Source organism: Balaenoptera ricei, chromosome 1, assembly GCF_028023285.1.
Source record: "Balaenoptera ricei isolate mBalRic1 chromosome 1, mBalRic1.hap2, whole genome shotgun sequence".
NCBI lineage: Eukaryota > Metazoa > Chordata > Mammalia > Artiodactyla > Balaenopteridae > Balaenoptera > Balaenoptera ricei.
In genome coordinates this window covers 76569726-76582084 of record NC_082639.1, presented here as the reverse complement: position 1 = coordinate 76582084, position 12359 = coordinate 76569726, and the positions used below count along the sequence as shown (strand labels likewise).

Below are 12359 nucleotides of genomic sequence, written 5' to 3'. Positions count from 1 at the left end.
TCTGGCCGAAAGCAACAATAGTGTCAAGGTGGAGAAATCCTGTGGGTGCCAGTGATAAAAGCTAAGCTTTCAAACTAAAAAATATAAAAATTTAAATTTATTTTTACTTCTTCTGTCACCATAAGCCTGACGGTTTCCCAATACTTAAAGACTTTTCTGATGAGATAAGTGGTGACATTAACGAATGTGAATTTTTGATATTGTATAATAAAATGCGCCAACACTTGGAAGATCCACATAACTCAGTGAACTAATGTGTTCCAAATGACCAATACATGAGGTTAAAAAATTATGCTTGGTTAAAAAATCCATTCAAAGTATGAAATTTATCAGTGGATTTTAATGCAGCAGAACATAAAAGGTTAACTGCTATGGTTTCAGATTCCACACTTCAATACCTTTAAGAAACTACTACTAGTTAAGTTTTAGTGTAATATTAAAGAAGAATTTCCACAATTTTCTGAAAAGGCTATTAAAATACTGCCTTTTCTAGTTACATATCTGTGTAAAGCTGAATTTTCTTCATACATTTCACCAAAAGAATGTATTAAATAGACTGATTCAGCAGCAGATACGAAAATCCAGCTGTCTATATGATATTAAATCAGGTGTTTTAAAAATTTGCAAAAATGTAAAATGCCACTATTTATACCTTTTTCTGAAAATGGTTATTTGCATTAAAATATATTATTTATGTTACCATATTATGGTCTCCTACTGTTACTATTAAATTAGTTACTATTTTATAAATTTCTCAGTCAATTGGCAAATTTACTGATATTGGTAAATATTAACAGAAATAGATATAACCCACATAGATAAAAGCTCCTTGGCGGCCCTCAATAAAAAGAGTAAAAGGAGTTCTGAGACTAAAAAGTTTGAGAACCACTGATTTATACATTGTAGTTCTTGAATGCTGACCTTTGGATTACTAAATATCCCTATTTTCCAGGTATTGGGACAGAGATTAAATTATGCAAAACTCTAGGTATAAAGTTTGAAAAACAGAGTATTTGAAATCTCCCAAATAAAACAAATCTTATGTTCCTTACAAGATCAACTGAAAGCTATCACAGGCATATACATATGACTAAAATGGCTTTGAAATTATTGACAGTGTAACCAGAAATTGGAGATGAAGCCATTGCAAGGTATTTCCAGCCTTAGCCTTTGCCAGGTATTCGCTACATCATCATAGCCACTTTTTAATCCCTGTTTTCTTCAAATACCCTGCCGTCTTCCAAAATGCCATATGCCACGAAGCCTTACCAACTTTACAGATATGAGTTTATTAAAGAAAACTCTTGCCAGTTAAAGATATTAAGGAATTATTTGCAATATAACAACTTTATTTAACTCATTAGGTGCCAGAATGTTACCAACATTTATGTCATGAGAAACAAACCAAATTTTAAAAATGTGTGTTTCAATATGTTTCAAGACTGAAAAGGTCTATTTTGCCTATCACAAAACAAAGTAATTCTTTACTTTGATAAAGCATTTGAAGATGGCCCTGTCCTTGTGAGAATTAAGGTAATACAATAGTATTTTGCTGATGTTACTAATATTACATCTAAATAAACAGGTGTATTAATATGTATTTTATAATGACATTAAAAAAAACAAACCAAGACCTATCATCATTAGGGTGAAGATTGGTTAAATCTCCAGGCTGGAGAGGGCACACCTACCTAAAGCTTTCAAAGATGAAAGGGAGACTACGTTAAAATATCTGCCTGGGTTTTTCTGTGAGCATTGAATATACAACTTCGGGACATCTCTCATATAAAAATATCGAGTGACATGTTGCTTTTCCTCCCTCCTTTTTCAAGGGTATAGAGAGGTTAAGACTGTGAGCTCTGGAATTGGAGTGCTTGCATTTAAATTCCTGCACCACCATTTACTGGTAGTATAACACTGGGCAAGGTACTTAACCTTTCTGTGCCCCAGTTTCCTTATCTGTAAAATGGACACAACAACAGCAACTATCCCATAAAATTGTTGTACAGGCCACCTGAAAAAATACATAATATGTGACTTAAAACAGAGCTTGATAAACAAGAAGCACTCAATAGATGTGAGCTATTATTGTTGTTATATTAAGTATTATTGTTACCTAATTCCCTAAACTACATAGGATAGCAACCACAAAACTACGGTATCCAGGGCTGACGTGACGTGATACATGTAGGAACCTACGTGACTGTGAATCTTTTCCTTACCAACACTAACATTCCTTTAGTTGAAGGAGGGAGATGGGTACTAACAATTACTGAGTAAGAGCTAGTACAAATGATAGGGCTAAAATTAAAAAAGAAAGTAGTTAGCATTGAAGTGAATTTAGAAATAACTAACAATAAATTTTAAAGTACTAGGTCACAAAAGCGTTATATTACAGATTTTACAAAATGTTACAGACTATCCATAATAATATAATTATATATATTTTTTCTAGAAGATTATATAATACTAAGAGATGAGTGGACGCTGAAAAAAAAGGGTACTGTTTGGATCAGTACCTTCTGTCTAAAGCCTTGAGACTAAGGAAAGAAATAGCAATTTCTAGAAAACATAAACAGGTAAATAAAACAAAAGAACCATTGCTTTCTCATGTGACAGAGGGCACATCCAACGTAGAAAAAAATTAACTGTTGGGTGTTAATTACTATAATACATCAAGTATCTAGCATCACCACTACGCAACACTTTAGGTTTAAAAGGTGCAGAATTCCCTCACTGAGCCATTTGCTGAACCCGTACAGATGAACTAGGCACTGTACTCGTACTAGATATGGAGGAGACAAAGGTGAAGGAAATATAGCGCCTGCTTCAGGACGTTCACAGCCTTTTGGAGAAGACATATATGTAAACAAATAATTCAAGTACCACAAAATAAATATTTTTAAAATAGCGATTTGAATGCAGTGCTCTGGGAACTTTGAAAGGGACATGGCTCACTGCCAGAAAAGACTTTATGAAAGAGGTAACATTTGAGCTGGATCTTAAAGGTGAACAAAGAGTTTTCCAGAGTGAAGGAGAGACATTCTAAATATAGGGAACAACACGTGTGCAAAAAGTATGAAGTAATAAGTTTGGAGGACGGTGACATTTCAGGTAAGGCACCCAGTGAGGCACTGGGTGCCTGAGGGGAAAATGAGGCAGGAGAAGGAGGTCTCAGGCTATGTCAGACTGCGTCTCCTGTGCCTTGGGCAATCCTGTGAGCAATGAGGTCCCAGTAAAGGTATTCCACCAGAAAAGTGACACAGTTTGGTTGCTTAGAAAAACAAGTCTGGGGCTACTCTGGAGGATGCACTTAAATAGAAGACAACTCAAATCTGAACCTCCTAAGTAAGAACCCTGTTAAGCTATTATTCTCATCTTGCCTGAAAAAATAAGCTGCTTTAACAAAATAGTGTCCCTAAACAGATGATCACAAATCAACGTAAACTGCCATCATCAAGATTAAGAGAACCAAACTATGTACACAAATATATATTAATGAATTATTATAGTGAGCTCATAGAAAATTATTAATAGGGCTGTAATTAAACAAATATTCAGCTCCAGAACAAACATAAAATATTTTTTAAAAGGACAAAATATTATATATACTCCAAAATATCAACTACAAAGTAGTTTTACTTTTACTTCTTCATACTTTTGGGTTCTTTTGAAATCTTCCACAATAAGCAAGGAATATATTTATAATCATTAATAAATTTTAAAAGCATTCACTGTTCATTGCATTTCATAAACAATTATCTTTATAAAAATTCTAAAACTAAAATATTACCTTTTTGTCCCCTTGTTTTCGTCTTCTTAACCCTGGTCTATAATCATCTCCAAATCTCAGAAAGTAATAGTAAGAAACCAGCCTCTCAATAGGATCCCTTATGACATTAATGTAAATTGGCTTCTTCTTCACACCAAATCTGAAATAGAGCAAAATTTAAAAGGTGAAATCAACCCTTTCATTCTGTTTGGGGTGTCCTGAAATTGAAGTTTGAGGTATTAATTCTATATGGAAAAAAACATGAGTTAATTTAAATAAAATACAGTATGTGGAGGTTAGAAAATATTTTAGGATTATATTACAAAAAAGTAAATAAGAAATAAGAATTTTAAAATTACAGCTGAAGATAAAGGAGAGAAGGGAAAATTGAGTGACAAATAATTTTAAATTTTACTAGCAAGAATTACATAAAACATTTCAATTTCACATAGCAATGATTTCTCACTTCTGAACCACAAAACTAGATAAACATTATCAATGGATACAGCAGAAGTCCACACAAGCGCGATCATTTGAGCCTAACTTCTGTGACGCTAATTTTAAAGACAAGATAGAAGTGAAAAACATTAAGTCTTCAGCATTATTTCCTTAGGGAATGATAGAGTTGGAGGAACACAGAAGGAGTATACTTTAGCCACCCTTGCACATCCTAGAATTGTCTAGCTGATTCCTGTTCTAATATCCTCACTTATCCCAGCCTTAAACCTTAGTGTTATCCTGAGTCTCCTTTATTCTTCTTTAGCACGGTTACCAAGTCCTTCTGATTTTTTCTTTTGTAGGCTTTCTCAGAGATTTGACCTGTCTTCCTCACTTCCTTTCTTGTCACAACTGCCCTCTTGGTAGGCCTCTTGCTTGGATTACTGCAATAATTGATGGTTTTATAATAAGAAGAATTGGTTTTCTTGCATCCAGTCTCTCTCCCTTTCAGTCTACCTTCATACCAATTCTCAACTGATATTTCCTAATTTATTAGATCACTCTTCTTAGAAACCTGAAATACCCCTACTGTTTATGTTGACTTCAAACCCAAACTCCTTTGCTTGGTTGTTAATGTCTGCTTGGCTTATGTCTTGGGTTCCACCGTACTTATCTAACTTTATTTTCAACTCTCCTCAAACAAGAAACATCTATCTGTTACAGTTAGGCCCACCTCTTCTGCTTCCCAACAACTCCTATTTCTCCTTACATGCCTTTGCTCATTCTATCTTCCTTAACTAGAATGCCTTTCTCATTTTCCTATTCTTTCTATTACATTCATTCATTCAAAAAATACCTTTTTGTGTGTCCAATATATGCCAGGAACTACTCTAATATTAGGAAAACAGCAGTGAAAAAAAAGGACAAAATTCCTCGTCCTTCTGGAGTTAACATTCTACTTGGGAGAGACAGAACATAAACCAAAAAATAAGTAAATATGTTAGATGGTAAAAATACCAAGGAGAGAAATGATGCAGTGCATGGAATAGGGAGAAGTGGGGAGAGTACAATTCAAAACAGGGTTTTCCAGGGAGGCAGTGCTATTATTATGTGATGAGAAGAGAGCCATGTAGATATCTAGGAGAAAGTGTTCCAGGAAGATAAGGCTTCGAAGTATGAGGGCCCCAAAGCAGCTAAGTGCCAGGCATTTCTGAGGACCAGCAAGGAGGTCAATCTGGCTGCAGCAGAATCAGGAAGGGGAGAGTAACAGAGAATGGGAGTGGAGAGACGGGGGTGGTGGTAGAGGACGTGCAGATCACGTGGGCCTTGTAGAGCATGTTAAGTATCAGGAGGGAGGCCTTCCTGAGTCAGCAGAGAAGTGTCACGATATGGAATCTGATGTACAGCATGGTGACTATAATGAACAATACTGTACCTACTGTATACTTGAAAGTTGCTATGTCAGTAGGTTTTAAATGTTCTCATCACGACAGCAGCGACAACAACGAAATGGTAATCATGTGAGGTGAGGATGTGTTAACTAACCTTATTGTGGTAAACATCTCACAATATATGTGTATAGCAAATCGTCACATCGTACACCTTAAACTTACACCATGTTATATGTCAATTATGTGTCAATAAAGCTGGGGGGAAAAAGGTTACTGGCTGTTGTTTTGGAATAAACTGAAGCGGGCAATAACAAAATCTTGTGAAGTCTAGGAAGTCTTCCTGATGACTCCAGCACACAGTGCTATCTGCTTTCATTTGACACCTGCACCCAGGAGCTATTGCTATCAGGCAGTTTTACTCTTGGCTTGTCCTGCTATAGTGTTTCTCTTGTAAGTCTTTCCTCCCCAATAGCATTATAAGCCACTTGAGGGTAGGCACAGTGCTTCGCACTTCCTTTATATATTTCACAGGGCCTGGTATACATAAATACTTGCCCGCTGGTTAGTACTATTTGAAAGATTAAAAAAATATTAGCAATCTCTCTAAAACTGGGAATCACAGAGAGAAATGAGAAAAGTAAGCTTAAGCTGTATGACTCAATAAGAGATAGTGAAAGTTGCTTATTCTCTTGACAATCTTGATAGGTTCACTCGTCTGTCCACAGAAACCCTCAATTTAGCTAACTACTTATAACGAATTTCCCTTCTTACTAAAATCTTTTTTCAAAGGCACTAAAAAGCACACAGCTAACCTAACTAGTTTCACATTTTCCCCTTACTTCTGCCTGTTACAATAAATGTCTTACGCACAGCAGGCATTCTATAAGTGTTTTATACTAAATGCTTAAGCAAATGAGTAGTGAAAAGAGGCCACAGAAGAGAAAAAAGCAAGGTGCCTGGATATAACTCGATTCTTTTAGCCTCTGAATTATTGTAAATTAACTGAACAGGAAGTCCTAACTTACAAACAAGCTGTATTCTATAAAATTGCTTTGTGTGTAAAAAGGGGTCAACTCTCCTGAATTCTAGTCCTTTTCTCACCATTAAGTAAGTGTAAGTCTAAGTCACTAAAATCCTTTGTACATATGGGAATACTGAAAACTACACAGAACTTTTTGGTAAAACATTATTATATTAAATTTGTGAGTTGGTTTATTAGAACTTGGGACGTATTTTTTTCACTGAACAACTCATAAACCTATAAAACCAACAATTCAGTAAAAAATTTTTTTCACAGCTTTTTAAAGGAAGAAACAGTATTGTTGCAAGTACATGGCACTGTCAAATTAGGTATCAGGGTAGAAGCTCCATGAGGGCAGAGGATTGTTTCTCTCTTGTTCATGGCTTTATCACTAGTGTTCAGAAAGGTGTCAGAAACATAGGTGTTGGATATTAGAATTAGGTTGAATAGACCATTGTGAATTGGCCACTTACAAAAGCCTTTCTGTGGGACAGTGCACCCACTAGTGAGAAGAGGGTAGGTAGGGAGGTATCAGGGATACACAGTTGCTACGTTAACTGCTAGAGCTGAGTCTTGTAAGAGGAATCTAAAAGGGGGAAGCACAGGGCAGTGGGGCAATGACTCCATTCTTAAGACTGTGGGATTCCCTGGGAACCTCCTTTATCATCTCCATTATTAGCCACAGATCCACGTGAACTATTCCCTTGGGAATTACCTCGTCCCAGAACATCTCCTACCAATGCCTCTTCTTTTTTGCTTTCTCCTAGTCCCTGACATGTGGAACAGATAGCAATGCTTACCAAGTAGAAGTGAAAGGGGGATATGGCATTTGACAAAACACTTCCTGCTGTCTGGGAAATGACTTTCTGGGGCATGGCTTTGGGTGGTGCTTACATGTATGAAACATGATTTTAATGAGATAACCTCTGTGAACTTATTCTGAAATGGCTAAGAACTATTATTTATAAGTTAGGGTATGGCTGTATAGACATAAAGGCAGGGAATTATAACTGAAAACAGGCATGACAAAAGAGCATCAGGCCATTCAGCTCAGCTAGTTAGGAAACAAGCATCCTCTTAAGTTTGTATGTTTAAAACTTTTGCCAAACAGGTAGTTTTGTACCAGTGGAAAAATTATGTTCTGTAGTTGCAGACTCCAGCTTTAACCCTGGTCAGTCATCTGAGCTGTTCCTCAGGAGGGCTCAGATGGAAGAGCAGAAAACCCATCTTCCCTCCAGGAAACTAAACTATCATTGACCCATTAGAACATAATCTTCCTAGGAAGAGAACAGCAGATTTGGTATGAATCTGCAATGTTATATGGCGATCAAAAGGGAAAAAATATAATCTGAGCAGCTGGTTGGTAAGAAACCTTATTCTTGCCATGTCAGCATACATGTACGACAGCGAGAGAGACAAACCAGGCACATTTCCTTACACCCACACTCTGTATAGCCTAGATAGATGAATGAACAGCAAGAATAGCTAAAAGAACAAGTGCATACTCAGAACTTTTGAAAGGAACCTTGTCAACTGGCTAGACAAAGCCTAAATGGAAGATGATGAAGCTGAAGGAGGGCTGAATAGCCTTTGGGAAGCATTACGCTTTGAGATTTCTGCTTCATACCAGATTTAACACTTCTAGTTAATCAGCAGTCTCACAGGGGGAAAAAAGATATCTTATACAGTCAACCTGTGGTTGGACGAATCTGTGGATGCGGAACCTGCAAATAACAAGGGAGGACTGTACATATTTATTCTGGACTCTCTTATCCCTAAAGTGTACATAGAAACCTTCAAATCCTTCTAGTGGTAAGTTCCCATTGTCTTGTTTCAAAAATAGTGAATGGCCTGTTGGTATTTATTGGTCCCACTGATAATGATGTTAAGAATAAAAGATTTTTAAAATAATTATTTACCTCTTAAAAAGAGCATTCATCTATTAAAATGGCCCAAATTTTAAAAAGGGGGGAGTGTGGTCCAACAATACCGAAGGCTGGTAAGGATACACAGCAACTGGAACTCTCGTGCACTTTTGGTGAGACTGCAAAATAATAAAGCCACTTGGAAAAGAGCTTAGCTGTGTCTTACAGAGCTACCATACAATCCAGCAATCCCACTTCTAGGTTCTCCCCAAGAGAAATGAACACATTGTGTCCACACAAAACCTGTATGCAAATGTTTTGACAACTTTATTCATAATCACCAAAAGCTGGAAACAACCCAAGTATCCAGGAACTGGTAGATGGACAGTAAGGATGGTGGTGCCTCCATCCTTACTACTCAGTAAGGAACTAACTACTGATACATGCATCAAATTGGATGAATGTCAAAAGCATTATGCTAAGTGAAAGAAGCCAGGTTCAAAAGACTTGGTGACTGACTAGATATATGTGGCAAAGAAAAGCGTTGTTCAGTATGACTCTAAAGTTTCTTGCTTGGATGTCTTGATAAATAAAAATGGGTAAACTTCCCAAAAGAGAACATTGGAGGCAAAGAGAGGATCTTGAGCAATGCCTTATTAGGACTTGGGAATAAGGAGGGCCAGCACAGACTCAGACAGGGAGAAGAAAACACCAGTAAGACAACATGGTAACTGAACGAAGACAGAGTTTTAAAAGAGCCTAACACAGCTCTGTGTGAGTCACAAACTAACTGCTTCACATACATTATCATATTTAATCCGCACAACCACCCATGAAGTAGTTACTTTAATTATCCTCATTTTACAAATGGGGAAACTGAAGATCTGAAGTCATGTGGCTGAGACTGCTGAGCTGGGAAGGAACTGAGGGGGATTTAACTAGAAATCTGACTTGAGAGATCGCTCCTTAGCATCTACAGGATCAATGCTACAGAAAGAGCTAGTAATACAAATCAATAAAAAGCCAACTCTCGCATATTACTTGCAATGATTAAAATAATTTTTAAAATGTTTCTACAGTGTTTGTGACATATTTGTTGAAAGTTGTAGAAAGTGGTGCAAACTTCAACTGGTTCAGCAGATAAGTACAAGGCAAAAGGGACAATCTCACATGAATCTACATACTACCAAACTCTATTTAAGCCTAAAATATTGTCACTTTATTACTCTCTAGGATATTTTAAACCTAGTGAAATATTTAGTTATGTGTTTCTTGTCCCGACATATCTGTTTCTTTACTGATTTACCTCAGTTGTTCTGAAAAAGGCAACAGGGGTGATACAGAGAAACCAAAATGATGGTGATGAAAACGCATACGCATTCCTGGGGAATGACCACAAAGGTACACACCTGACGTGGACCTGAATAAAACTGACTGTTGGATCAAGAATAATTTCCAAATATCTTTCTAAGACCGGATGCTGACATATGACCCTAGGTAGCTAGATCATAAAAAAATCTCAGCAGAGTCTGATCAAAAACAGCATTAAAATAGTTTTCTTTTAGCTGGACATTATCCTCTATAAAGGAAAATGTTCTGAAAAAGGTTTTTGAAAGAGATGTTCAAATGTTTTTCTTTTCTATAAAATTTGAAGAAAATCAAAGTGGGAGTGATAGATGCTGCTGATAAATGAGTGGTATAAATTTAAAAGGGAGGATAAGCTGTAATATTTTCACTGTTTATAATGAACCATAATGAAGTGATAATAATAGTAAAAAAGGGGGTTTCAGTGAACTCACCGAGGACAAGAACTGCAACTTATTCAACTTTATATTGCCTGCACCCTAGCACAATTTGAAAATGTCTAGCCTACACAATTTTTTTCCACGGGAAAATTTCTAAATTTATGATGTTAGCATATCTGCATTATTTTAAAATGGTTTGTTCACCAATTAAAAAAAAACAGTAATTAAACACTAAAGGGAAAAAATGGAAGGAAGAACTAGGAAATGTGCTTAAAAAAATAAGGATAGAGTTAAGACAAAAAGGAATAAGACAGGACAGGAATGCAAATATGTAACAAGAAGATATTTTTGTTATTATTCTAAAGTTCTGAATAAAAACAGATAAACCAAAACAGATAACTGTAACCAAAACACAGCTTGAGCAGATATAAGCTTGCAAATAAAATGTGTGCTTCTTAGTGATCAGTCTAAATTAGAAACCTAAATTAATTAACCTAAACCTAAATGAATACTTTATTTAATACTTTATCTTACTGCCTGGGTTTCCTGGGGTATCCTGGGTTTGTACTCTCTTTAGTGTTTCTGCTAAGGCAGTTGAAAAGCTATGTGACTAAATATCTCTTTCATCAAATTTGACCGTTTTCTCCTGAAGGCAAGTATTTTAATGGACTCCACAAAGTACTACACCATTCAAGAATATGTTTTAAAGAATAAAATATTTTAAAAATTGGTAAAGTGATGTTCCTTTCCTCTTCCTTACTCATTCATGGTGAGTATGACAAACTAAAAATTATTTTAAAAGATACTAGTTACATCTAAAATAGTTTGTGACTATATACATCAAAATATATTTCCGCCTGTTGATTTTTTTAAGGTATTTGTTTAACATCTTGTAAAGGTCTATTAAAGTTTTTCACAATACATATTGCTTCCAATAAAATGAAACACATTATGAAAATATTCAAACCCTTAAATGTTCATGTTAATATTTAATAAATGAGATTAATATTTCCAAGAACCTTTATACTTTTTTAACTGCAAAAACCCTAGCATACACCAGAGCTTCATTCTAAGTATAAGACGTTTGCCCAAAGCAAAAGCACTCAATATATTATTTTAATAATGAAAACCTTAAGTATGAGAAACCAAGCTGTGTGTGGAAAAAAAATAAATCATTTAGGTGAAAAGGTAACAAACATTCAATTGAAGGATAATGCAGCCCTGAGGGAAAATATGCATATGAATGAAGTTTATGAAATTGGTCCAATGCCTCTGCAAAGAAAAAATAATTAGTTTATTTTAAAGCTGCCTATAAAATGTTTTCAATATTGCTGTATGAATTATTTATAGAAAAATGTACATCTAACTTTAAAGCGACCACTTTACTGTAAGATGTTGAGTGCTGTGGAAGAAACTAGCAATAAGAATATATTGTTCTATGTATGTAATATTTGGGAGATTCCTTTTAATTACAGGCTTTTCAAAAAAGTTCAGATTTATTATCAATGTGAATCAGTAATATTTCATTCAACTCCTTTTCAAATTTGAGAAGTTAAAATGACAGTGGGATATCAATTAAATTTTTGGATTTTACACAGAATGCTCTTTCAAGTTCACAAATACATGAGGGTGTATTACTTTGAAGTCATGACTGCTAATGCAATGACTGAGCAAACATGTCTAAGCTTAAATAATTTAAAAATCTATTTTTAATGTTTTTGAAGTTAGTGCAGAGTTTGATTAGGGAAAAAATCCACATTTAAGGTTTTCCTATAATGATACTCGATGTGCTATGTAAAACGTTTAAATGGATTCACCAAGCCACATATGTTTACAGAATATTCCTTTGACCAGTTTTCTGATTAGTACTTAATGCGGCACAGACTCTAGGGGGAACCACATAGTGCTTGGATACTATACGTAAGCCTGTTGTTTTATGAACTTTTCTTGAGAGAATTATGATAGCAATACCTTGATCCCATGCCTCCCCAAAAACATGGAAAATGAGAGTTAGTTATGTCCAGATTCAGGCAAATCACTATAAAGGAAAATCACTTTAAAAAAAAGTGTCTTTAAGGAAATCAAAAAATACCTAGAAACAAATGACAATGAAAACACAACAACCCA

General features: G+C 35.4%; 1 protein-coding gene across 2 annotated transcripts in view; it reads right to left on the bottom strand.

Annotated features, from left to right (window-relative positions):
* Positions 1 to 12359, bottom strand: part of HS2ST1 (heparan sulfate 2-O-sulfotransferase 1) — a 202950-nt gene that overhangs the window by 16732 nt on the left and 173859 nt on the right. For both annotated transcript variants that reach the window (XM_059925732.1, XM_059925739.1), the window contains exon 4: positions 3794 to 3932. In XM_059925732.1, coding sequence (XP_059781715.1) covers positions 3794 to 3932 — 139 coding nt within the window. The remainder of the gene's footprint in view (positions 1 to 3793; positions 3933 to 12359) is intronic.